The 26680-nt window shown below is 54.7% G+C and overlaps 1 protein-coding gene across 1 annotated transcript in view; it reads right to left on the reverse strand.

The window, feature by feature from the left end:
- Positions 1 to 808: 808 nt before the first annotated feature.
- Positions 809 to 26680, reverse strand: part of GSE1 (Gse1 coiled-coil protein) — a 525655-nt gene continuing 499783 nt past the window's right edge. Inside the window, 15 exon segments of the mRNA XM_017860621.1 lie at positions 809 to 4601; positions 5662 to 5765; positions 9245 to 9529; positions 10913 to 11284; positions 12119 to 12232; positions 13633 to 13903; positions 14153 to 14265; positions 15491 to 16110; positions 19635 to 19962; positions 20579 to 20883; positions 21311 to 21502; positions 22228 to 22425; positions 22769 to 22832; positions 22835 to 22864; positions 22867 to 22939. Of these exon segments, the coding sequence (XP_017716110.1) occupies positions 4467 to 4601; positions 5662 to 5765; positions 9245 to 9529; positions 10913 to 11284; positions 12119 to 12232; positions 13633 to 13903; positions 14153 to 14265; positions 15491 to 16110; positions 19635 to 19962; positions 20579 to 20883; positions 21311 to 21502; positions 22228 to 22425; positions 22769 to 22832; positions 22835 to 22864; positions 22867 to 22939 (3204 nt within the window). The 3' untranslated portion in view covers positions 809 to 4466.

A 26680-nucleotide genomic window follows, 5' to 3' on the forward strand; every position in this document is an offset into this window, starting at 1 on the left:
TGGTGGCACGTGCCTATAGTCGCAGCTACTTGGGAGGCCGAGGCAGGAGAACGGCTTGAACCCGAGAGGCGGAGGTTGTAGTGAGCCAAGATTGCGCCACTGTACGAGAGCAAGACTCCATCTCAAACAAATTTTTAACTTTATTTTTAGACAGGGTCTTGTTCTGTCACCCAGGCTGCAGTAGAATGGGGTGATCATAGCTCACTGCAGCCTCCAAGTGCCGGGTTCACGCAATCCTCCCACCACAGCCTCCCAAAGCACTGGGGTTGCAAGCATGAGCTGCCATGCCTGGCCAGCCTATTTTTGGCTGGACACCAGTGGGCCAAAAGCAGTGGAGTGCCGTTTGGGGAGCTCTGAGAATGCACGTGTGACAGGCTGAACCTAAAAAGACCATTACCCAGCTTCGGCCCTCCAGTGTCTAGCGTGCTGTGCACTATTGCTCCATGTTGCTGCCCACGTGTCCCCGCCAGGCAGGTGTTGGGGGTTGTTTGGACACTGAAGGGTCAGACCTGGAAGACTGGGACCAAAAGATGAGATCTCCATAATTTAAGGTGCTGTTCAGAGTTGGTTCAGGTCCTAAGACTTGTTCTTTCATCTTACCCTTCCTCGGAATCCTGCTTTCATCTGGGGATCTTTTAGAATGAAACTACTTGTTATTGTGGAGGGCAAGCGGTCCTAATGCCCTCCTCTTAGAACCTGAACCAGTCGAGGCAGCTGCATCTGTCTACGTGTTTTACCTGTGGAGATGTATAGTTATGGAGCTTTTTTTGTTTGGCCTTGTTTTATTATATCATAAAAAAGATTTTCCTTTTAACATGATTTAGGAAGATTTTATTTTTTTGGATGTTGTCAGAAATTACAGCAATATATTCATAAATACCTAATTACTACATTCAACAAATAATATTACAATACAATTAATTCAAACAAGTACACTTAGAACAGGTTTAATTTCACAGCATCTAAACTGCCCCCAGAGTGACCGAGGCACCGGTGTTCCTCCCTCCCACCTGTGTATGGGTTTACTGTTCTAGAATTAAGCACAGGGTACATACAAAATAACACCAATTAGCATGGTCTTCCTCAGGTCAAGGCAGAGTTAAGGAGTTTTTAGGTTAAGCACTGGATCAAAAAGTTGGGGACAGGCTACTGCAAGTAGTAAGAAAGTCAACAGCTTGGTTACTTGAAAGAGTATAGAGATTGCTAAGTGACTAATACACACTTTAAAGAGGAACAGAATTGGTTTGTGCTGACCATCTCCATCTTGTGGTGGATCCCTGGAATTTTCTACACTCGTGTGAAACACGGCTCAGGGAAAGGGGGAGTGGAGTATCTGGTTTGAAATTCAGCTTAATTTTTGAGATTTGGCAGTATTATGAGCTACTTGAGGAAAATACCATTCTGCTACAAACTGCAGATTCCCTGTGTTCGAATCCTTCACTGCTGAAGGTGTGGGCTCCTTTTGGATGCTCTCTGAATACTCTTAATGGTGCAACCTATCAGAATGTTAGTCCCAATTCAGTGCTTTCTTTCTTTAAGATTAGAATGTAGACTAAAATGTGGAAAATCCTGTCTTGGTCACTTATCTGAGACAATTGATTAGGAACATATCTTATCGTCAGTCTGGCTCTGATTATATGAAACAAAGAAAAATAACTTGTTTCAATGAGGAACCAGATAATTTACTATTGGAAGGTATCCCTCTGTAGAGGACAGGCGGCAGCTTCCTTCCAGGTAATGTAGGAAGATGGTTGAAGGACCGAGCCGAGGGCTTCACATACATTCTGACACACAGGTGGCATAATCGACTCCAGAGCGGATTTGACGTATTACTCAACGTGAAATAGCTGAACAAAAAACTTAAGAGATTGCATGTCAACTTTTAAGCCCAACTGAAAACAGATTTAGGTGCTACTGTGTTGAGAATCATCTGAAAGTAAGTTTTCAAAGTACGAAACTGATTGTTGGATGGGAAAACCATGATTGGGTACTGTGTCTTGGGTGGTGTGCTTTCATTTTTGAGAAACACTTCTTACCTTTTTCTTAGTTTATTCGTGTTGCCTCACTGGTTTGTATTCTGATTGTCGTATTTCTTGAGCAGGAGTACTCAAATCGCCACAAGTAGGTGGAAGGATGGGGAGACTGGGTGAGAAGCTCAAGGACCGGGCAGAAGTGGGGTTTCCACTCGCAGGGGAGAAGCCAACTATTGCTAGCACAGTGACACTGCTTCCACCCTGGGCAGACCCCTCATGGTGTACCACCTGTCCCCTGTGCTGTCACAGAAAATCCAACCAAGGGAGCACCCCTTGGATGGTAAGGGATGAGCTATGGAAGGGAGTGCCCCTTGGATGGTAAGGGATGAGCTATGTTTTTAAGTTATCGGATCTACTTTTCCCTTTTAGCCAAGGCCGTTACCAAAAGCATCCAGACATCTGGGATGGAGGAGGAGGAGGCCTGAGAGCAGCAGTGCTAAGATGCGACTCTTAAGCCTTCAGACCAGAAACCTCAAGCAGGTTTTCAGTGGAGAAATCCAGTGAGATTTTTGCCCTGATCGTTTGTAGCCGACTCCCTCTGAACACCTGTGGGACATGCTGAGCTCCCAGTGTCTTTCGAGGGGAGGCTGCAGCACAGCCCCTCGAGTTCGCTTCCAGCCGCTTCTGTGGAGAGGAAGGCGCTTGTTGACTGCTGATAATACTGGCGGTACATTTGTCTGAGTTTGCTAATAACTGGAAGATTCTTGGCAGACGTACAAAGCAAACTGTGTGGGGGCAGATAAAGCGACACGATGCCAGCTGCCAGCAAGCTGTTCTGCGCAGCAAGAGCTAGAGCCAAGGGCTCTGCCGCTGGTCACAGCAGTGAGCAGCCAGCACACAGGTCAGGCAACCTGCCCTGAGCTCAGGCCTCCACCCCCCAGACCAGTGACTGGCAGCCCTGGCCTCTGGTGAGGGCCCTTGGGAGCAAGAGAGGCCTTCTTGATCTAAACACTGCCTCCACAAGCAGTAACTAGGGCAGGGAGGAAGACTTGCCCATTACTTTGCCTTGGTGTGATGAGTCCAGTTTCTGACCATTCCTGTGCTTATCACAGTAAGTTCAAAAAGGAGGGGTTCAGCTCAGACCTCGTGGCTTTCACAAAGCATTGCATTTAAATAAAGCCTCTGACGTTCCTATTCTGTACCTGCTCTCACACACTTTAGAATTCTATCACAGAAATCATTGACTTCCTGAAAGGTTTTTAAAAGCCCCCACCCATGTGTGCACATGATTGTCACACATAGGTTCTACGGACCTCCTCCCTTGATAGCAATGGGTAATATTTGCTATTAGCTTCTCCAGATGCTGGGGGCGGGGAGGGGGAGTGGAGGAGGTAAGCAGTAGCGCATGGCTTTCTACGGCAGCTTCTGGTGCAACTCAAACTAAAAATGAAGTGATCGCATAGGCGCCAGTGGTAAGCTCTTTTACTTTTCTTCTTCTTTAATTTTAAAACACTTCAATATTTTAATGTCCTGACCAGCAGCAGTACAAACACTAAAAGCAAGTTTTTTTTTTTTTTTGCCCAAAAAAAAAAAAAACCCCAAACAGGAAAACAAACAAAATCCCCAAACCACATATTAAAATGGCAGGCTTTTTATAACAATAGTTAAAGTAATAAAAACATACAAAACTTTGTTTTTTTAATATATATACACAGTACAAGGCTGAAGCACCTTTGACTTTTCTCTCAAAATTTACGTCTGTATGAAAACCCCACCCACTGTAGCAACAATCTAGTGGGTGTGAAGCTGTGTATACACAGAGCTCTGTACATGCTCCCCACGGAGTAATAAAAAGGTACCTTCAGTTTGTGAATTGGTTTTATCTTTAGGTAAGAGCTTTTCCAGGGAAAAGCCTTTGGGTTGCTTTGTGTGCTCCTAGGACTTGCTGCTTTGAAGAAAATTTTGCAGGAAAGTAAATGAAACAAATAAGCCCTTTTTTACTTACAATGCACCCAACCTTTACAGCGTGAAGCAAGTTTCACTCCTGGGAGGAATGAGACTGGCCCCATCACTGCGGCAAAAGCAAACTGGGCTTGAGGCATAGTAACATGGCAACACAAGAAAGAACAGAACCGGTTTGATCCACTCATCTGCACAGGGGGCTGTCAATGATCACATTTTAGTGTTGCTAATGGAGCCTTCACGTTCAGATTAAGAAATAATGTGGGCGAGGAAGGACTAAAACCACCTTTAAAAAGAAAAAGTATGGGCAATCCTACATTGGTTGCTCGCTGAATGACAATGTTGATTCAATTGCATTGACGTCAAGGTGAGTTCATTCTTTTTTTCTGGAGCCTGGAATCCTTTGCTTCATGCATGGCACATTCTCATTTTGTAAGCTTCAAACCTCCCAGTGAAAAATATTAAATATTCAAGGTAATAAAATAGATAATATTTCTATACTATAGGTTCGGCCTAGTGCAAGGGAAACCGTCACCTGGGGTATCCCTTCAGGTAGCCCCTAGGCCAGTGCATTGCAGGCAAGGCAAGGCACTTTCGTAAGTGGTCCAGTTCTGCCTGGAGCCGCTCCCGTTCTGAGACCATCTTCTGTTTCTGGCTCCTCAACTCCTGGAGAGAGGGAAATTTGTGTCAAAACCAATGCATTTCCTCTGTAAGGACAAGCATGTGGTGTACAAACATGCTGGATGGAACGGCAAACCTACATTTGAAAATGTCCCGGCCGGGCGTGGTGGCTCACGCCTGTAATCCCAGCACTTTAAAAGGTTGAGGCGGGCAAATCACCTGAGGTCGGGAGTTTGAGACCAGCCGGGCCAACATGGGGAAACCCCCATCTACTAAACATAAAAAAATTAGCCAGGCGTGGTGTCATATGCCTATAATCCTAGCTACTCAGGAGGCTGAGGCAGGAGAATCACTTGAACCCAGAAGGCAGAGGTTGCGGTAAGCTGAGATGATGCCATTGCATTCTAGCTTGGATGACAATGAGACTTCACCTCAAAAATAAAGTCTCCTTTTCAGCCTGTGTTCTGTCCCTGGTTCTTCCAGAGTCTTAAGAATCAGCATCTGCTGCTGTCTTGGCTCAAACTCGGAGTTCTTGGAACCCCCAGATGTAAAAACTTTGGGAGTGATCTGAGACCTTCCCATCTCTGCCACAAGGATATCTGCTGGGCCAGTCCTGCTAGTGTGGCTGTGAGGTGGGTGAGATGGTTTCGGTCGCTTCAGCTTCCCTTCTCTAATAAAACCCTGCTGCTCTCCTTAGCAAATCACGGTAGGGGAGACCGGTACAGGCAGTAATTCATTCTGCAAACAGCATCCCTACCCTTCCAGGATCAATATTCTATGTTAACGATATTTCCTTCCTTAGCTAAATCCTAATCAACTAGTGTCTGAATTTTCCCCTTTAGGAGACAGTGGTCTTGCTCTGTCAACCAGGCTGGAGTGCAGTGGCATGATCGGAGCTCATTGCAGCCCTGAACTCCTGGGATCATATGATCTTCCTGCCTCAGCCTCCCAAAGTGCTGGGATTACAGGTGTGGGCCACTGCATGCAGTCCAAATTGTGACCTCTTAAGAGCACATTTTCTCTTTGAAACTTATCTTCATGGGTGCTTCTGAACCCAAACTCAAAAGGTTGCGTGTTTGAACGTTTCTGTCCCTTCCCAACTCACCGCCACGCTGTGGGAGAGCTGCTCTGCCGTCAGGCTGAGGCTGTAGTGCCGGGCCTCCAGTCGTCTGCATTGTGTCTGCAACACCTGCCGTTCCAGATTTTGCTCTGAAAAGACAAGAGATGGTAATGTATCTTCTGTGTGCAGGGGCCCCAATGTCTGGCGAATGCTCTCCTCTTCACACACTGCCCAGCAGAGCCCAAAACCTCTCTCCAGTGCAGCCAGCAAAGGCCTCTCCTGTGGGCCACAATGTTCCCAGCCCTTTGAATTGTACCAATAAATACATAAACATCACTAAATTAAGCCCAATACACAGGAATAAAGACAAAGGATCCAGGACTTAAAGGCAATTTGATACAGATTAGAAAGAAATTTGATGGCCTTCAAATGCATCTTTCAAAAACAAAATAGGCTTTCAGTTTAGGCTGCTGGAAAAAGGCCAGAGTAAACTTAAAGCACAGATTTAATTAATAAAATAAAGCCTCTGCTCTACCAAAAGATACCAGGCCTAGTTTTAATAGGAGGGTGACTTCAAATCTTTAAGGACAAATTCCTAGTTTCAGAGAATGAAAAACGGCAAGTGCTAACAATCTGGATAACAAAGTACAATAAAACTAGAGTCTAATACTAACGAACATACGTTAAAAATCCTAAAAGTACTAACGAATTTAAGGATGGAGCAACATCAAGAAAAAATTCAAAGGATTCAAAAGGATGAAAACTTCTGAAATGGAACTCACTCTTTTTTTTTTTTTTTTTTTTTTTTGAGACGGAGTCTTGCTCTGTCACCCAGGGCCTGGAAGTGCAGTTGGCCAGATCTCAGCCACGTGGCAAGCTCCGCTCCGCGGGTTCACGCCCATTCCTCCTGCTCAGCCTCCGAGGCCGAGTAGCTGGACTACAGGCGCCGCACCATCGCCGGCCTAGTTTTTTGTATTTTTAGTAGCAGAACGGTTCACTGTGTTAGCCGGATGGCTCGGTGGCTCAAGCCTGTAATGCCGCCAGCACTTTGGAGGCCGAGACGGGCGGATCACACGAGGTCAGGAGATCGGACTTTCACTCTTTAATGGGATGCTTTAAAGTTGGCACAGACAAGGGCGGCCGCACGCAGTGGGCCTCTCTTTTGGCAGCACTGGAAGGTGAGCATGACAATCAGAGCAATTCAAAAGGAAAGAACGCAAACCTTGTATTTGCAGGTTTGATCATCTGTGATTCCTAAGAGCTAAGGAATAACCACAGGCAACGTAAAAAAAATCCAGCCGGGCGCGGTGGCTCACGCCTGTAATCCCAGCACTTTGGGAGGCCGAGGCAGGCGGATCACGAGGTCAGGAGATCGAGACCATCCTGGCCAACATGGTGAAACCCCATCTCTACTAAAATACAAAAAAATTAGCCGGGCGAGGTGGCGGGCGCCTGTAGTCCCAGCTACTCAGGAGGCTGAGGCAGGAGAATGGCGTGAACCCGGGAGGCGGAGCTTGCAGTGAGAAGAGATCGCGCCACTGCACTCCAGCCTGGGCGACAGAGCAAGACTCTGTCTCCAAAAAAAAAAAAAATCCAAAGACCCCCAAAATCTGTGATACCTGAAACTAAATCTAGTCAAAACTTCATGTACAAAAATGATATAATAGTTTTGTACCATATTCATGGACAAGGATGCTAACTAACCACATCTGTAAATTCAATGCAACTGAAAATCTAACAGGACTCTCTTTGGGGGTGAATATAATGTGATCCTAAAATCCTTGGGGGAAAGCCATGGGCTAAAAACAGCTGAGCAGTAGCTGAGAAGAGGGGGGTCAGCGCAGGTCATGACTAACAGGCAAAGCCAGGCCCAGCAGGTGTGGGAGTGAGGCAGGGAAGACGGCGCCCCACACATTGCCAGGACAACTGGTTGGGTGGGAAAAATGCAGTTAAGATTTCTGCCTTACTCCATACACACAAACGAATCCTACGCGGAACAAGAAAAAGCCAAACTCATAGAAGAAAATACAGAAGAAAATACAGAAGAATAGCCTTAAAGCCTTGGGATATGGAAAGAATTCCCAATACCACACCAAAAAACCCACAAAACCAGAAAAGATGGAAATATTTCATCTAGGAGAGTTTAAAAATAACTGTGTATTGTTTCTGCATATATACGAGTGCACTTAAAGAATAGTAACATGTAGTGGGGAGTGGTGGGCAATAAACTCAAAGACTCCACGGGAGGAGGAAAGGAAGTGAAATACAGGATTTGATGCCCTGGTTGTAGCTACATGGGCATTTGTTTTTAGTTTGGAGAATACTTTTCCAGACCAAGTTCTGCCAGGAGAAAAAAGGAAAAAAAAAAATTTTTTTTTAGACGGAGTCTCGCTCTGTTATCCAGGCTGGAGTGCAGTGGCGTGATCTCGGCTCACTGCAAGCTCCGCCTCCCAGGTTCACGCCATTCTCCTGCCTCAGCCTCTCAAACAGTTGGGACTATGGGCACCCGCTACCACGCCTGGCTAATTTTATGTATTTTTAGTAGAGACGGGGTTTCACTGTGTTAGCCAGCATGGTCTCAATCTCTTGACCTCGTGATCTGCCAGCCCCAGCCTCCCAAAGTGCTGGGATTACAGGCGTGAGCCACCGTGCCCGGCCAGAAAAATCTACTTTTCTAAGTATTGGAAGTGGTTGACATTCATAATCAAGTCTTTGTATTTGGTGGTATTTATAACACTGTCACACGTGATAATCAAGAGTCCTCTAGGACATGTTAAATCAATTGCAGGTGGCTGTGGCCTGGCCCAGCTTTTGTCAAAGCACATACCCAGCAGTGCCCGTGCAGTAAGGATGGTGAGTGCAAAATGAAGGCTGGGTACCTCTGCTGTTCCCCAAAGGGGCCTTCGCAATATCCTAGAGAAACTGAGGAACAGAGGCAGGAGGTGGTGTGCAGTATATAGGAGCATCAAATGCTGCAGCGCCCAGCTTCATGGCCCCACTCCCTGGCAGGGGAGTTGTGGCCTGAATCCGCCTGGTGCTGTGGCTTCCCAGGAGGGTTGGCGTGCACATTCCCAGGTGGGATCAAAACATCCTGGGTATTCTGAGAGGCGGCGAGCCTTTGACTAAGCCTTTGCCAGAAGCCCATCTTTAAGGTGCTTGGCTAAAGTAAAGGTAGCTGAAAACATGACGCACCCATTGGCCACAGAGCAATCCTTGCAGTGTGGGGAGCCTGTCACCGGGCTAGAGGCATGCTGAAGCAGTGACCAGGCCTAGCTGCGAGGGCTCAGCAAATCAACTAGGTCATCTCCCAGGACCCTTACACGAAACAGGCTGACATCAGCACTGATGCAGCCCAGAGAGCAGGGCCCACATGAAGAATGGCAGATGCCACCAGAGCTGGCATCGTGGTACTTGGATGCCCTAGTAAGACTGGCTTCAGGTTCCAGCATGGGACATCACCACTACCAGAAGCCGGAGGAAACTTCCCTTCCAGTATTCGTATCTACTGTGCCCCAGGACGGAGGAATAGTCCCCAGGCTGGCAGAGGTCTGCATGAACTCACCACTCAGATTCCTTTCCAAAGGTACTTTCCTGACCCCCTCCCCGCTCTTCCCCAGCACCCCCATACCTTCTATGTGTTCCTGGTAAGCTTCAAAAATGGCCTCAATCCCTTGCCACTTGCGTCTTGGGGCTTCCTCATCATCTTCTCCATCTTCATCCTCCTCTTCTTCCTCCTCTTCCGAGTCCCGGTCCATCTCCTGGGTTGGGGGCCCCTTCCTCACAGTGGGGGGCTCCTGCTGCCCATTGTGCTGGGGTGGAGGGGCGCGGCTGGAGGACTGCAGCTCGGGAATGTTGTAGTGGACAGACGTGTCAACCTTGTGGTTCTGCTCTGCGGACAGCACAGCCATGCTCCCTGTGGAGGGGACAGGGCTTGTGTCAGTGTGTTGGGGAAAGGGACACAGGGTGCTGTCTCAGAAGGGAGCTGTGCCCTGCCTTTGGTGCAGAGTCAGCATGACTGCAGGGCTCCAGGGGCCAGTATGACACTGTGTAAAAAGGAGGGATCTAGCCCAAGACCTCTGGGCCACAGACCCAGCGTGAGAAAGTCTGAGACAGCTAGGAGACACCACAGCCCTGAGCGCTAGTTGATTCTGGTACATGGACCATTTTTGCTGAAATTCATCTCTGAGACTCCATTTTTTGTTTTGGTTGCCCCGGTCCTCTGGGTAGCAGGCTAGAGAGAAATGGCCCAATCTCAGCTCACTGCAACCTCCCCTCCCAGGTTCAAGCAATTCTTCTGCCTCAGCCTCCAGAGTGGCTGGGATTACACGCATGTGCTATCATGCCTGGCTAATTTTTGCATTTTTAGTAGAAATGGGATTTCGCCATGTTGGCCCATGCTGGTTTTGAACTCCTGACCTCAGGTGATCCGCCCACCTTGGCCCCCCAAAGTGCTGGAATTACAGGTGTGAGCCACCGCGCCCGGCGCTGCCTCCATCTCTTTGAGCTTGGTCTATAGTTGGCCCTCAGCAGACACCAGCCCGTCCTCTCACAAGGCATGGGTGTGTCGGTCCCTAGGCATAATGGGGCTCTGCCCTCTCCCAGGAGTCAGCCTCATTGTGCCCTGTTTCAAGAGGGCGTGCCCCCTCTCATGGCATGGCCCGGTGGGTGACATCCTCAAGGGCACACCTGGCTTCCCGTGTGGATGGCAGCCCCTGGTGGGGCCTGAGACCAGCCCAGTCAGTACAGTGACTTGGCTCAAACTGGTACAGCTGTTTTGTGGAATTCCACCCCACCCACAAATATTTCTAATCTGAAGCTGGCTGAATCCAAAGACAAGGAACCCACGGATCCAGAGGGCTGGCAGTGACATCTTTAGATACCACGTCTACCCTGAGGACTGGCGGCCATCTGCATCTCTGTCTTGAAAAACATGATTCTTTCAAATGAATGCAGGTAAAAATCCACTCAAGTGCTCTTCCCTGCCTTTGGGGAATCTTTTTTAATCTCTACAAAAACCAGTGCCTGCTGGTGTTCACTCCTTTACCTCTTACCGATCGATGAGTCCCTGCTCACAGCACAGCATCAGCGCTGGTGCCTACAATGCTTTCCCCTACGAGTTCGGGTTTTAGAGCTTGGAGTAAAACAAACATGGTTTTGGCATAATAATGAAATTATTTTCTTCTGGTGATTGGAGTTTATAAAAACTTGTGCCCATGGCTGAACGGCTGTGGCGCTCAGGGCTTCAGCCAGCCTCAACCATTGCCGAGAGCTGAGCGGGGACTGGCAGCCTCATTACCTTTATGCTTCTGCAGGGCCTTCTGGGTGGACTGCAGCACTGACTCGTGGAACTGATGTGCAAACTCTTCTGCCACAAAGGGCTCCCACGGCTTGCTCTTCCCATTGGTGCTGTGGGACAGCGGCACAGGAATGTCCTTGGATGCAGCGCCCCGGATGTAGTGAAGCATGCTCAGGCTCTTCTTGCCTCCAGGGGCCTCGCTCAGCCTGGCCTTCTCCCCGCTGGCAGGAGCTAGCTCCTGGACTCTCGACAGCTCCTGGGGCCGAACCTGTTCCAGCTTTCCAGGCTCCGTGGCCTTTGGGACGTCAGACAAGGAAGCAGCAACACCCACCGGCTTCTCCACATCCAGAGAGGCTTGCTGAGTGGCTGGTTCTTTTAGAGACAGAAAGTGAAGGAAAATGTTAAGAAATGCAAGTTAACAGGCTGAGTGTCCAGCACGCAGATCCTGGTCTCTAGAGCTTATACTTAAAGACCTAGTGCAAAGAACCAAGACCCGGGGAACATTGAAATAACCGCCACACACATGGCTATTCTCTGAAGACGGCAGGCTGTTTAGTGGCAAGTCCATCCTTTGAAAGATGTCCCAAGAAGAAACAGATCCACAGGAAGAAGGAAGTCCCCCAGCCGAGGGGATGGTAGGGAGGTGTTCAGTCCAACCGGACACGAGTGTGAGGAGCCGAGAACCGGGATGAACTGTCAAGATTCCCTATGACATCTGACAGGGCAGAGGTCAGCCAGAGATGTAAGAGGAGGAAAGGTGTGGCAGCAGGTGCCAGCGGGGCCCAGAGGGCAGAGTGAGGAAGACAAAGATTCAGGAAGAGAGCCAGGGCGGCCAGGCTAGTGGCAGGACCAGGCTGCGGGCACCAAGGCTGGAGCATGCCCTCCCTCCTGGGATGGTACCACTGGATTGGCCTTCATGTGAGCCTCTGTGCCATAACTGAAGGACAACGGTTACTATGACCACAGTGACCACCACATAGAGCGCCACAGAAGCCAGACCCTCCCCTCAACTCAGAGCCTGTCTTCCAACTGACGTTCCGTCCCAATGACTGCCACAACTGTGCAAGAATGGTGCGCTTGTAAGAATGGAAGAAGACGGTCTGCAGGAGGCCACATTCAGTGATGAGGACCTCAAGTGGATGCCTGAGCCTGGGCAGCCCATGGGATGGTCCTGGGTGGTGGCAGGTTGGGCTATCCTTCCCTTACCACTCAGGGAGACGGCAGGACTGTCCCTCGGAGAGTTTGTCAAGGAGTCGGCCACTGCTGCTGACAGTGCCTTCTGCTTCATGGCACGGAGCATTTCAACAAGTCTCTCTTTGTCTATGAGAAAAGCAGCCTGAGATTAACGAGCCAGTTGCGTCATGTTTTGGAGAGGACAGCAGGATTCTAGCCGAGCCTTGATGGGCAGGTAAAGCACTAAAGCCGGAAAAGCCAAAAGCAGGTGCGATGGGGCAGGCCCAGTTTTAAGGAAGTAAGCATCCTAAAGCGAGCCCAGATTGCTCTTGGCATCACTACACAATGTCTCAGACGTGCTCCAAAGACCGCTGTCTGTGCGGCGGTTACACCTCTGTGAATCACCGTGCCCACGGACCTCGGAGGTGACGTGTGAGGATGTATTCTTATTTCAAGTCAGAAAAGGGGGCCCCAACACAAAGAAATGCCCCAAAGGCCCAGGCCTGGCCTCTGAGGCAGAGTGCCTTCTCCTCACCCACTCCTACCATTACTGCCACTTCCTGAAAAGGAAAGATGACCCCATGATGTTCCACGCAGCGGGTTCCTGGTGTCACCCGGCCCTTCTTGACTGTGAAACTCAAGGGCTGCATCGCCCTTCATTTTTTCCCTCCAAAAATTCAGCCAGGTAAAAAGATGCTTTGTATCTAGGGAATGGGGCTGGCATTCAACACATCACTAGCCCGTTACGAGAAAGGGAAAACTACTGACTGGTTAAAAGCAGAGAGGAAATGGCTACACCCTGATCAACACCCTGAAGCTGTTCAAGGTCCAAGAAGTAACTGCTTTTCTTCAACTTTCTCCCAGAGAGGAGGCCAGAGGTCCATGAGGACTTGGAGGCACGCATAAGGTCAGGGCCAGGAACGTCAACATCTGGGCACCAAGCCGGCCTGCATTGCAGGCCAAGGAAGCCAAAACCCTGAGCAGGTGTTGTGGCTGCATTTGTTTCTTGTGCTGTATGGATTGTAGCCCAGAGGGTCTGTCTCAACATGGCCCTATGTGGCCAGACTGAACTGGAAGCATCTTTCAAGGCAAGCCATCGGCTCAGTGTGTGCTGCCCCGCTTGGCAGCCCTTTCCCAGGCCTCCAGCCACCAGGACACAACACCTAGCAGACCACCTAAGCAGCCCAGCAAGAGGAAGTCTGCAGCAGACGAACCAGGAACACCTGGTACCTCGCCTCATGCCTGGTGCAGTCACTGGAGCACTCGGCTCAAAGAGCGCCTTCTTGGGCGCTGGGAGATAGATGAGTAACAAGGGTAGTCCTCAGCTCAAGATGGTGGGGCTCTCAGAGCAAAGCCTGCCAGGTAAGGCTGCTGTGGAGGGCTTGTAAGAACAGAGAGGCTGTTCCTGGGAGCCGGGAGGAGTAAAGGGGCAGCCTCAGGCTGAGCGATCCCAGATCCTGCCTGGAGTCCACTGGCCCCACCTGCTGCTTCAGACACCCACTTCCACCCCAGTGAGCCCCCACCTTCCTACCCAGGCGAGGCCTTACCTTTCCTCTTCTCGGCGCTGATGTGGGTCAGGTTGAAGATGGTCAGGAACTTCTTCTTTTCTTCGAAGTTGGGACTGTTGTTCATCTCGTCAGGGCTGTAGCGGGTGGACAGCGCCAGTCTTGGTGAAGGCGTCTGCCGCTTGCTCTGAATTGTTGGGGGCGATGGGCTTCTCTCTCTCAACATCCGCCGCCGCTTCCTCCGCTTCTGGGCCACCAATTCCTCCTTCTGCTGTTGGGTGGTCAAGCCAAAAAGTTGCAAAAACTCTAGCTTCTAGATTGGGAAAGAAAACAAATGAGTTTGAAGCCACTGGCAGTGGTATGCTTTCACTGTCCCGGGGTCCCCTCCTGGGGTCCTCGAAGTGTGTGCCATGGCTGGCTGCCCGGCGGCAGAGGAGCTTGCTGGGGCGAAACCGCCAGGACTTCTGGAGGAACCTGGCAACAGTGGGGTGGACTGCGGGGTGTGGACGCTAGGACCGAGAGCCCAGCCCAGAGCATGTCCGTGGGGAGGAGAGCCCAGTACCTCGGAGGACGTGTCCAGTTTGAGGGGCGGCTGCTCGGCCACGCAGCGGAGGTGGGCCCTGACCTCCTCCTCATCGCTCTCATCATAAGAGTCATCGAGGTCATAGTAGTACCCTGATGGAGAAATGGTTGTACTGAACCGGACAAAGAGCCTGCATCTGTCCAGTGGACATGCCCGCAGGGGCTCATGTGTGCAGACCACCTATCAGGCCAGGCCTGTTGGCACCTGAGCACCCTGAAGGCCAGTTCCTTTCAACCGAGGTGGAAACCACCATTAACCCGGTCCTGGGGCTTTGCAGGACCGCAGGCATGAGGCTTCCCTGGGGTCCATGGCTCCCAGGGGCCTCCAAGTGGCTGGGTGGTCCCCTGGGCTGATAAGACCTCCCTCCTCCCCCTGGCAGGGAACCACTCATCATACAGGCCTGGGGCTGTGTCCACAGCAACACAGGACTGCTTGTGCACACGCACTCCCCCATGCTGTGGCCATCTGAGTCCATCCCCTGGGAGGGGACAGGCACACACAGGCCTGAGCTCTCGAAGGCACAGAGAACAATAGCAGAGCCCCTTGCCCAGGGGCACTGGGGTGTTTCCCTCCTCCTTTACAAAGTGAGCAGGGGAGAGAAACTCGGCTGGGCCCTCCATCCAGCCTAGACCAACAACCAGGAAGACTGCCTGTGCCCCAGCTTCTAGTGAAGAGAAGGCTGAGCTCAGCACTGGACGGGACCCGAATGTTCAGAGTCAGGAATGAAACTGGGCTGGAGCCCCTGCTCCCCTCCTCACACCCAGGCCTGCTCAGTTGCTCTTCCTGGCTCTCTGGAGAACTCAGGGAGCTGCTGGCTGAGGACTCCCTGCCCCAAGCAGAAACAGGAATGAAGTGCCTGACCTCCTACGCTGACCCAGGACAGTGCCAGCTGCTGCCTCCTCACCCCTTGGCCCACCTGCTGCAGCTGGTGACAGCAGCCCCATATGTGGAGGCCCCGCTGGGCCAGGGCTGGCTCTCCTGTTATGCTGCACTATTAATATTTAAAATTATCTTATTAACCTTCAGCTCATCACTTATTCATCGTGCTTGTCTGTGGAACTGTCTTTACAGGTGGGCTTTGATTTGGCTTTTCGGGACAATTTGCATCGAGGCAGGACAAGCACGGGGATTAGGGTCTGCCTCCCCTACAAGGGTGTCATGTTGCTACACAAAAGCCAGTGCACTTGCCACCTGGGGCCTGGGACTACCCCAGGCAGAAAGCAGGAGTGGACGGAGGGGCAGGTGGCTGGCGTGCAGGCTCCCCGTCCCCACTGTGCAGCTCTCCCTGAGCAGGTCGGGGTCTGTGGGGAGGCAGACCTTTCTCCTGGGCCTCCCGCCGCCTGCGCTCCTCCAGGTCCAGCTTGCTGACCAGCCTCCGGCGCTGCTGCAGGAACTCATCATAGATGTAGGCGGGGTCGGGGGCCCGTGGCGCTGGGGGCCGGTAGGGCGAGCCAGGCTTCAGGGGTCCGCTGAGCTCCCCGAAGGTGGCCGCCTGTGGAAGGGAGGCCCGCTGCTGGCCGAGGATGGTCTGGGTGGACTTCTCGAGCTCAGCCAGGAAGGGCCCAGGCCCGGGCGGGAAGGGCTGGTGCTCCAGGCTCCCTCCCTCTCGTGGTGGCGGCGGAGGTGGTTGGTACTTGTCCAGGGGGGCAGGCTCACGCTTCCGTGGCCCCTCCTCTGCTTTCTCCGGGCAGAAGACCCGCTCCACCTTCACCAGTGGCACGGCTGCCTGGCGGCTGGGCTCAAATGCAGCTGGATGGCTGTGCACAGAGTGGCTCTCGGCCCGCCGCGTCTCCAAGGTGTTGTCCATCAGGGACACGGGGTTCCAGAGGGCCGTGGGTGCAGCATGGAGCTGGGGCTTGGGTGAAATCAGAGGTGGTGGCCCCCCAAAGTGCTGTGGAGGGTCGCGGCCACCTGGCTCGTGACGGTTTGGTCCTGGCCTAGGGAGTGAAATGAGCCCATCAGTCAGGGAGACAAGACCCTTCAGCCACCCACAGGCTTCCCCGGCTGCCTGCCGCTCCTAAGATGACCCGGATGGCACAGCCCCTTACAGAGCCAGTGCCAGCGGGGCTACAGGGAGCGGGCACATGCTCCACCCCAAGGATCATGGTTTCTGTCCTTCATTTCTTTTTTTTTTTTTTTTCAAGATATAAAGACTTGGCCGGGTGCAGTGGCTCATGCTGTAATCCCAGCACTTTGGGAGGCCAAGGTGGGTGGATCACAAAGTCAGCAGTTCGAGACCAGCCTGGCCAACATTGGTGAAACCCCCCCCGTCTCTACTAAAAATAGAAAAACTAGCCGGGCATGATGGCGGGTGCCTGTAATCACAGCTACTCTGGAGGCTGAGGCAGGAGAATCACTTGAACCCAGGAGGTGGAGGTTGCAGTGAGCTGAGACTGTGCCATTTCCCTCCAGCCTCAGCGACAGAGCAAGACTGTCTCAAAAAAGAAAAAAAAAAAGACTCACTCTGTCACCCAGGCAGGAGTGTAGTAGGGCAATCTCAGCTCACTGCAACCTCTGCCTCCCAGGTTCAAGCAGTTCTCCAGCTTCAGCCTCCCAAGTAGGTGGAATTACAGGTGTGCGCCACCACGCCCGTCTAATTTTTTCTATTTTTAGTAGATGGGGTTTCATCATGTTGGCCAGGCTGGTGTCGAATTCCTAACTTCAAGTGATCCAACTACCTTGGCCTCCCAAAGTGCTGGGATTACAGGAGTGAGCTAGCACGCCCAGCCCTCCAACACCTGCGGCAGGTGTGTGTAGGCTGTCCTAAGAGGACAGGGAGGCTCCCAGCCTAAGCTGCTAGGGAAGGCAGAGACCCTCTCAGGCCTGGGACAGACCCAGTTTTGGTTGAGTTTCCCACCTGCTTGCCTGAATTCCCCTAAGGGCAAGCGCTCATCCTCACTTTCCATGGGGAAACCCATATATGCTGGGCTGTGGCCCTGCCACCAGTACCCTCCTCCTGCTGTGCCTTGTAGGGACACAGGGCAGGCTGGCCACCTTCACAGGGTGAGTACTCCTTCCTCCTCACTGTCCCTGCAGGCAGCCACGAGAGAGCCTTCCAGTGCCTGCCCAGAGCCAAACCCACTGTGAAATGGAGATCCTCCCAGTCAGTATGGGGCCTGTGCCGAGACTGCCCCCCAGTGGCCCCTGTCAGAACTGCAGCGACCCGAAGTGTCCCGTGGCAGAGGCCACAGTGTCTTCAAGGACCCAGGCTAAGGCCTGCTGAGGCAGGGAGGGAAAGAAGGGATTTCTAACATCAGAACCCTTCCATTAAACAAGAAGCTGCCCCTTAGTTGCACTAAATGACTTGTTTCTTCAGTGCAATTAAAACAAGATTTAATCTACTCAAAGGCCTATTTTAATATTGTTTTTCCAAAGTTTATTTTTAAGAGATGGGTCTCGCTGTGTTACCCAGGCTGGAGTGCAGTGGCTATTTACAGGAGCAATCCCACTACTGATCAACACAGGCGTTTCGACATGCTCCACTTCCGAACTGGCCTGGTTCACCCCTCCTTAGGCAACCTGGTGGTTCCCCCGCTCCCAGGAGGTCACCATACTGGTGCTGGATTTAGCTTGGACACCCAGTGGGTATAGTACACTACAGCCCAGAACTCCCGGGCTCAAGCGACCACTGACCTCGGCCTCCAGAGTACCTGGGACTACAGACATGTGTCACTGTGCCTGGCCATCTTTCTCTTTTTAAAGGGAGATATACTCACAGGATGTCTGGACCAATACTGCACAGTGACCCTGGGCGAGGCTTGAGGGGAAGGAAAGGCAGAGGCCATGGCAGGCGCGTGGCCAGGCTCAGGGACCTCTAGCCTGCCTGGGGGCCCTGTTTAAAACACCAAGGCTCTCCCTAGTTATTCCAGACTCCAGGCCAGGGGACAAATCCGATGCTGCTGTCCCTCTTAGCAGAATACAACAGGGAACCACAGGAAGAAGCTGTGTCTTAAGTAAACAGCAAAGGAATAAAACCTGCAAGAAATAAACATCTCCTGTGCCACCACAAGCACTGAACAGTTTTCTAGCGTGGAGCACGAGGGTCCTGTCAGGCCCCCAAGTTCCCAATGCGGTAAAGCTGCGTGTGCAGCCAGCCACAGGGAACCACCGCAGCCAGGGGAGACTTGGCCCGGGCCAGGCCCTGCTTCCCATCATGCCCCCGGTCCTAATGGGGCAGCTACACTGGCTGGAAGCAGTCCATGGGTGGGCAAAGTCACAACACCTGTGCTGGGGCCCTGGGGAGCCCTGAGGAAGAAGATGCCTAACAGGAGTCAGGGCACCCTGATGTTACCAGGCCATGCCAGATGGGAGCTGGCTGCCCTCAGTCCTCTGGGTAGCAGGCAAGGCTGAGTCTGAGAGGCCTTGGGGACTGGGAGAGGCAGAAGCGACCTCACTTCCGCCGTGCCGGGCAGCGTGAGCCACAGAGGGACTCAGCTGTGGCCTGGTGACAGTCACTCCCAGTCGGCCCTGATCAATGCGGGTACATTCCCTCGCTGCCCTACTGGATAATGGAGGCAGGCAGAAGGGAGGACAGATTGTAAACCGCAACGCGCTTTCGTCCCAGAGCCCAAGGGTTTCTTCTCCCAGGACAGGACCACAGCCTTGAGAGCTGGAAAGATGCTCAGAAATCATCCTATCCATACCTCCTTTGTGGACAGTTGAGGAAAGTGACGCTCAGGGAACAGAAGCAGTGTCCCTAGGTCGCTGAGCTGGGCCTGGAGCAGAACGATGGAAGCCTGGCAGGTCATCCCCACCAACTCTGGCTGAGGGTCTTAGCTCAGCCCTTCAGAGTGAGCCCTGGGGGGATATGAGGTGGGGGACTGGGACCAGCACAGCCCCAAGACAGGTATCCCAGGGCAGGCAGGAGCAGAGAGGCCTGGGGGCACTGGGTCCCAGCTCAAAAGACCTGTCTGCAGCCAGGGTCCCAAGGACCACCACACAGGTTCCTGGGAAATGCTTTATAAAGGGCTAAAAAATGGGCATGTGTTTTACTATTACTACAAAAGCAATAAAACTCATTTTTTCCCTTAAAATCAAAAGCTGTCTCCTTCTTGTTAATAAAAAAAAAAAAAAAAAAAAAAAGTCCAGGCTCAAAAGCAGGGGAAGATGGAGAGAACAGGTGTTACTAGTAATTAAAGCTTCCACCTTGCAGTCTTCATCTGCTGTGAACGGCCTCCTGGGAACTGGGCCAGGCTGCGTGGGCAGGGCCCTGGCTCTCAACATGGACTTGACTGGTCTCTTTACTTACTGGTGGAGATCCCTTTGACCAACCTATTTTCTTCCTCAGCCTCAGCTTCCCCATAGACAAGACAGGCATTATAACGTGAAGATGAAAGAACAGAAATGAAAGAGGCAGAAATGCTGGGGCAGGATGTCGGGCAAACAGGAGGGGCTCAATACATGCTGAACAAATCGGAACGTGAAGGCTCATCCCTCCCCTTCCTTCCTGGGGCTCACTGACCTGGTGGTGCTCTCTGGCCTGTGCTCCGCCTCCACCGGCACCGGGGGTCGGCCCATGTCCAGGTGCTGTTCCAGCACTTGCTGCCGGAACTCCGACACCTGAGACTGCCGGTCCTCCTTCTCCTGCCGCAGCCGCCGCTGCCGTGCCAGCCACTTCTCCTCCTCGTTGGTGCGCTGGATCAGCAGGGCTGTGGCAGCACTGCTGCTCGGCAGAGAGAAGATGCCGTGGTTGGAGATGAGGCTGGGCACCGTGTGGTGTGGGGTGGGCACCGGATGCAAGGGGTGTTGCACAGGCTTGGGCGCCTGCAGGCCGGCATCCTTCAGCTTCTCTGTGGGGGGAAACGCAGGCAAGCAGGGTCTCAGTCACGTGGGCCAGCAAGCTCCCTTCCCATCTTCTCTCACCCAACTGCCCAGAGAAACCAGAGCCCTTCCAAAGGGTTCTTCCCGCAGCCAGAACCAAGATATTCAAAAGGGGCCCTATGGGAGCTTTCGAGAAGCATGTCATGTCCCTGGAAGGAAACTCTTCATGCTGGCTGGCACAACTCTTGCCCAGCCAGTGCGGTGCCAGAGCCAGCTCACACTGGCTCAAAGAACAGACTATTAAATTTCCGGGAAACATGCAAAAGCCAGTTGTTATGACTAAATAATTGTTTTGTAAACTTACAACGAAATAAATTATGTTAAAATCAACAGAGCACTCAAAACTTATCCCTTCCTAATGCCCTGGCTACATTTCACAACTGTCCTCCTGGGGTCACCTACATCCAGTGTCTGTATCACGTGCTAACATGCCTCTGCTCCCTACTCCATGTTCAGCCACGCCAGGCAGGGTGAACGCAGTTGGGGAACATTTATACCACGGCAACCGGCAGGTGCTGTGATTCAGGGCTCCTCCCCGCAGGTAGCTGAGACCTTGCCCAGCACAGCCCACCCACGCCCAGGCACCTGCTCGGGTTGGGGTCAGCTGCTCCGAGGGCTTGCCCCGCTCCTCAGTGGTATGGCCACGCAGCCCATGCAGCTCAGCCACAGGCAGGAAGGCGGGCTCCAGGGCCTTGGCGGCCAGCAGCTCCTTCTCCCGGGCCCGCTGCTCCCGCTGGCGCTCCAGCTCGCGCTCCTTCTCACGCTCACGCTCCTTCTCTTGCTCGCGCTCCTTCTCGCGTTCGCGCTCACGTTCCTTCTCCCGCTCGCGGTCAGCCTCACGCTCACGCTCCCGCTCCCGCTCCCGCCTTAGCTCCTCATCCATCTGCAGCCTGCAGCACATGGAAAGAGTTGGGGGCTCTGCTGCACCAGGAGCAAGAGAGGGACCTGGGGCAGGCCCTTTAAAAGCATAACCAGGAAGGAGCCAGGGCACTAATCCGAATAGCGACGGGAGGTGAGCAGGGTTTCACTGGTGCGGGAAGAACTTAAGGTCCATACAATCAAAGCAGCTTACAAAACCCCCAAGCACCCCCGAGAGCTCCTCGGCCTACAGGTTTACTGCAGGAGACCACGGCTACCGAGACAGGCACTATTTCAGAGCACAGAGCCTGAACAACCATTGTCCCATTTGGCAGGTGGACAAACTGTGAGGACCGGTATGGCCAAGAAGTCCAGTCAGGTTCCAGCCCAGGCTTTCTGCCCAGCTGCCATCAAGGGACAGGGAGGGCAGAGGGGCTCCTCGGCCCAAGACACACTTACCTCTCCGCACTGAGGCCGGACATGCGCTCCGAGTGCAGCGCTGCCAGGGATGAGTGGGAGAGCTCGGGGGGGTAGCGGACCCCGGAGAGGTGGAGGTGCATCGCTGATGGGTGCAGCGGGGGCAGGGAGCCGGGGGTAGGGATGGGATAGAACGGGGACCTCAGGGCGGACAGGCAGTAGGAGTCATCCATCCTGTGCGGAGAAGACAGGGCCATGAGCAGCAAACAAACCAAGGGGAAGAACCAGCCCTGTTGACAGGTGTGCCTCGGCCAGGTACACACACCTGCCTGAGCGTGGGGAACGTGGCAAAATGGCTGGGGGTGAAGACCATGCCTGCTGCTAGTCCCAAAGTCCCTTAATGCCGGAGGCTGCTAGGTGCCGACAGCTTGGGGTTCCAAGGTGCTGCTTGCCACCTCCCTTGGCTCAGCAAGACCAGCACAGAGCGGTCAAGTGCCCAGGCCCTTCCAAGGCTGGCCAGCAGGCTGGGCTGCCCTGATGTGGGGCGGTCTATGTCATGACTACGGGCCCCTCTGACTAGGATGTGCAGAGCTTCTCCATGGACCCAGGCTGTGCCACAGTGCCACGTGGCTCTCCTGCTACCTGGCAAAGCATCGCCCCTCCCATGGGTAAAGCCCTGCTCTCTTAACAGCGACTCGCTGTCAGTGGACCCCCAGTGAGAAGGGGAGGAGCCAGGGACGACAGCACAGTCACCAAGGGGGACTGTCTACCAGGAGGGGACCCCTAATAGGCCATCAGGGCTGAATGTGGGCTCAAAGCTGGGGACAATTTCAGGGGCTACTCTAGACACTCCCCTGGGAGCCTGGCCCCCAGGTCGTAAGAAACACCTTCCCCGCCAGGTTCCATCTTGCCAGGAACAGACCAGCACCTACATGAGACGGTGCACGGGGACGCCTCACCTGAAGGCCGGGTGGGGGAAGGGGTGTGGGGCCAGGTAGCTGGGGTGGTAGTAGGCTGCAGCAGTGGCCGGGTCCAGGCCGAGGGGAGGCAGCGAGGACATGCGGAGGTCGTCAGTGGTGTGGTAGGGCCGGAAGCTTCTCAGGTAGTCCTCGGTCACGGTGCTGGGGGGCACCACATGGTGCACAGGCCGCTGGAGGCTGCAGGCAGGGACAGTGGGCAAGGACAGGTGAGTGGAGACCTGCTCCCGCGTGGGGGGATGGCTAACCTCCCTGCATTGCCCCTGGCACTCAGTCGGCACCCAGACTCCTGGCACCCAGAACGAGGACGGGGCTTAAGCAGTGGGGGAGCGAGCTGCCACCACCACTGCCACCTCAGTGTGGAGGGGCACAGACAGGGCTGCAGTCCCCAGAGCTGAGCGGCCGACGACCATCTGGCAGACACAGCCTCATCTGTGTAGACCGCAGGCTGCCTGGTGATGCAGACCCTGAGCGCTGTGCCCCCACCTGGCCGCCTCACCGAAGTCCCCGCCGGCCAACTTACTTGAGTGGTGGGAAGCGGGAATCCTGCACAACCGAGCTGGGGGAGAGGCCGAAGGGGTAGGGGTGCTGAGCAGGTGCGAGGGGATGGCTGGGCCCCTGTCTTCTCCTGGGGGAGCGGGGGCTCCACAATGAGGCGTTCCCGACCTCCACTGCTGCTCCTGGAGCCGGCGTCCTGTGGGAGGAGAGCATCCGGTCAGGGCAGAAGCCTGGTATAGGCCACTGTCCACAAGACAGAGCCAGGTCTCCTGACTCACGGGAAGGCTCTAGATTTAGTTCATGTTCTAGAAGCATCCCTTCCCTAAGGCTTTCTACACAAAACATGGTGCATGTGGCGTGGGAAGCAGTCTCGGGGCCTGTCTCCCTCCCTGGGCCACCTCAGTTCAACAGAAGAACTAGAACCACCCCCCTCACCCAGAACCACAATGTGCGCAGGTGAAGGATGCAGGGTGGCAGGGGCTCCTGCCTCCACCGTCGCTGGTGTGGACATCCAAAGGTCACACCAGACACACACCAGGGCAAGCAGACGCTGTTGGCACCCAGCACGCCATGAAGCGAGTGCCATGATGTAGCCAAGACGTCAACAGCACCGACAGCTGCCCACCTGACCTCAGATGTCCTGGCCCCGGTGCCCATGTGGAGGGCAGAGGCCATAGGAAGCTGGCACTGCCCCCGGGCTGAAGGTGCTGGTCTGCCCCCAACCAACTCCTGCGGTGGCCCTGGCCCTGAAGTCCACGAGAACAGGCAGCAGCTGAGCCCTGACTGGCCTTCACACACACAGTGGGGCAGGGAAGGCGACAGCTCACCTGTCCCAGGCTCCTGGACAGACAGTGGACCTGGGTGTAGCTGGGAAGGTGGCCCAGAGGACTCAAATGAGGGGTCTACTTTAGGCACAAAGCAGGAGGAGGCAGTGGCCCAAGGCCCACCTCTCTGGCTGAGGTCCCTGCCAAGTCCAAGGATAGGCCGTGCCACCCCCAGCCACACACAGGCCACCCTGCACACCCATCCATGCGGGGTCCAGCCCGGAGAAACCAGAGCGTGAAAAGGTCTTGCTTGTTCCTGTTATTCGTGTGACTGAGCGGGAGGCAGAGCAGGGCTCAGGGCCGCCCAGATGGGGGCTGTGCTCTAGACTCTGGATGGCTGCCAACCCAGGTGTCACTCTGTCACTGGGGCAGCCACTCTCAGCCCCAGCATCTCCCCCATGTGGGGACAGCACTGCCTAGGCCTACCCTGACCTGGGGGTATCTGAGGGCCATGGCCCCGCTGGCCCCTCCGAGCTTCCCAGGGATGCAGAATCACGGGAACCCGGCCCTTCCTCACGTCCCATGTGGCCATGTCAGGTAACGACTGCTGATCGGCGGGCCGCGGTCCTGAAGAGCAGCAGCCCCGCTCTGCCTCCCTGAGCCACAAAATGCCAAGCACCCAAAAAACAAGGAGGCTGTGGCCGTCTCCCCACAAAATCAGCAGGAATGATGGCCCAGGGGCTCTGAGACCTGCCCCACTGCGGAGAGGCATGTCTCCCAGGGGCCGTGCCTGTGTCCCTGACCCCCAGCCCCTCTTCCTGGGCCCATCCATCTTCACGGCGGCAGATGGTGGCCCGGCAGCAGCACATGGCACCCGCGCAGAGGCAGTGCAGGCAGCCCTGGCTGGCGCCTCCCCCACTCTCCACCCTCCAGGAGATAGTCAGCGAGGATTAATTGGAGGAGCTGCTGCCACCGCCGCCTGGAATCTTCAATGAGAGGCAGCATCTGCTCCCTTCCCGCGGGCTGAACCCCAGCCTCCCTTCCCTGCAGGGTCCTCCTGGGTTCACGACCTCTGACCTGCCCTTCCAGGGTGCTGGTCTCGAGGGTGGGAGGTACACATGGGCACTGACGCCCTGCGTGGGGCCAGGAACTTCCTATTGAGGGGCCAGCGCCTGGTCTTGGGGTCTCCAGCCTGTGTCAGCAACCGGGGTAGTGGGGGAGTGACCTTGGGCCAACCTGTCGTGCCTCGTGCACACATCAATGGCATGTGCCCATCATAGCACCTGCTCAGAGGTCAGCGGAGTTGATGGCGCAGCTGTGCACAGGCATATGGGGGACTCAGGGCAGCGGAGCTGATGGCACAGCTGTGCACGGGCATGCAGTGGATGCACCAGCAGGGTGGGGGCCCGGACATGGCAGGTGCATCGCCAAGCTTGCCCGTCTACCCCAGCCCCGTGAGGCCATTTCCAGGCTTGGCTTCTAGATCCTGCCTCACACCCCTACCCTACCTGGCACAGGGCCAAACATCTGAGGAATGGAGCACGAAGAAGCAGCCCTGTCCCCAGGGCTTGGGATGGACTGAACGAGACTGAGTGGCCCCTGGCCCCCCAGCATCCAGGTAGCACACCCCAATGAACACCAGGCCCAAAGCTAATGGGCCTTTGAACTCCCAGAAAGGGACCTCACTTGCTCAGGCACCCGGGGGACCTGGACTCCTCCTCCCAGGCTGGTGGTGAGGCCTCCAGGCCAGGAGGGAGACGATAGCCAACGAGCTCAATCATCACCCAGCCCTGGGTGGCCAGAGTCAGAAGAGGGCTGGAGGACAGACCCGACCCGAGGACGGCACCCAGCCCAGCCCTGCCGCCCTCCTCTGCATGCTGCCCGTGTCGCGGGCCGGGTCAAACGGCAGAGTACAGGGCCCCAGCCGCCCCGCCACAAGGAGGGGCCTGTCCTCGGCCCAGACACGGCCCTTGAACCCCTTTCCCCTCAGCCGAGGACAAAGCCCTGCTCGCAGGCCAGATGGCACCTTCCTGGCCTGGTTGAGGACAAACAGGGAGTCCGGGAGGCTGGGGGGCAGCCAGCAGGCGGGGCAGGGGCCCGGTGAGCCAGACCCAAACGTCTGTGGCTTCCGTCTGGCTGGCGCCCGGCCAAGCCTGGCACAGACACCTGGGAACTAGGTCAGCGGGGCCTGGAGTGAGGCACAGGGCTGCCCCCCACCCAGGCAAGGCCCGGCAGGCTCAGCAGCTACCCCCAAAGGCACCCCGAGAGCAGCAGCCAGGGTCCCACTGCCGTCTTCACAGACAGACCCGTCAGGGCGCATCTGCGGGCAGCTTTTCACTTCTGAGCAGCGGCTGCAGCCGCAGCTGCAACAATGAAAGAAAGAAGACGGAGGAGGGGTGGGGGGGGAGGGGGGAAGAAGGGGAGGAGGCAAATCTGTCATTCTCCGGTGATTAGAGCAAGGGTTCCACAGTCAGGCAGGCAGGACATGCCCTGTTAGCTTTAAAACAGGCTTTTTCATCTCATTTCTCCTCTTGCAGCTCCCACTACCTGGGAGAGAGCGGTGACCCCGAGAAGGGGCCGAAAAGCCTCCGGCCTGGCACCTCCCACCTGCATCTGCGGGCTGCGAGGCCCCTAACAACTTGTGGCCAAGGCTTTGGGCAGGGTGGGAGGGGAGTCCTCTCTCTGCCTCCCCGCTCCCTGAGAGGATTCAATTCCCCGCTGAGCCTCGGTGCCCGAGTGAGCGAGGAGCCGTACCTCACCTGCTAATCCAGCTCCCAGCCCCGCACCTTCCCTGGTGGCACCGTGTTCCATTAAGCGCCGAGGTGGGAAACTGCTGGAGCAGGGCTGTCGCGCCCCTGCTCTGCCCTGGGCTTGCTTAGTGTTCCCAAGGCGGTAAGGACCCTCTGAGGAGGGACCAGCTCAGAGCAGAGGAGTCACCAGGGAAGGCGCTGGAACCCCCTCGAGGCGTCCTGGGCCTAGGCCAGGAGCTCCAGTTGGGGTCAAGGCAGTGGCTGGGTGCAGGGTCCCAGCCGGTAGAGGCTCCTGGTCCAGGCTGGGGTAGGGAAGTGGCCTCCCGTGAGCTGCGGGCGGGGGCACCAGCAACCAGGCCCCACTAGTGGGGCGCAAGGAGCTTCAGCTGTTTGAGTCACGTGATTCAGGGCCCCTGTGGTCAA

Source organism: Rhinopithecus bieti, unplaced genomic scaffold, assembly GCF_001698545.2.
Source record: "Rhinopithecus bieti isolate Rb0 unplaced genomic scaffold, ASM169854v2 scaffold_1618, whole genome shotgun sequence".
NCBI lineage: Eukaryota > Metazoa > Chordata > Mammalia > Primates > Cercopithecidae > Rhinopithecus > Rhinopithecus bieti.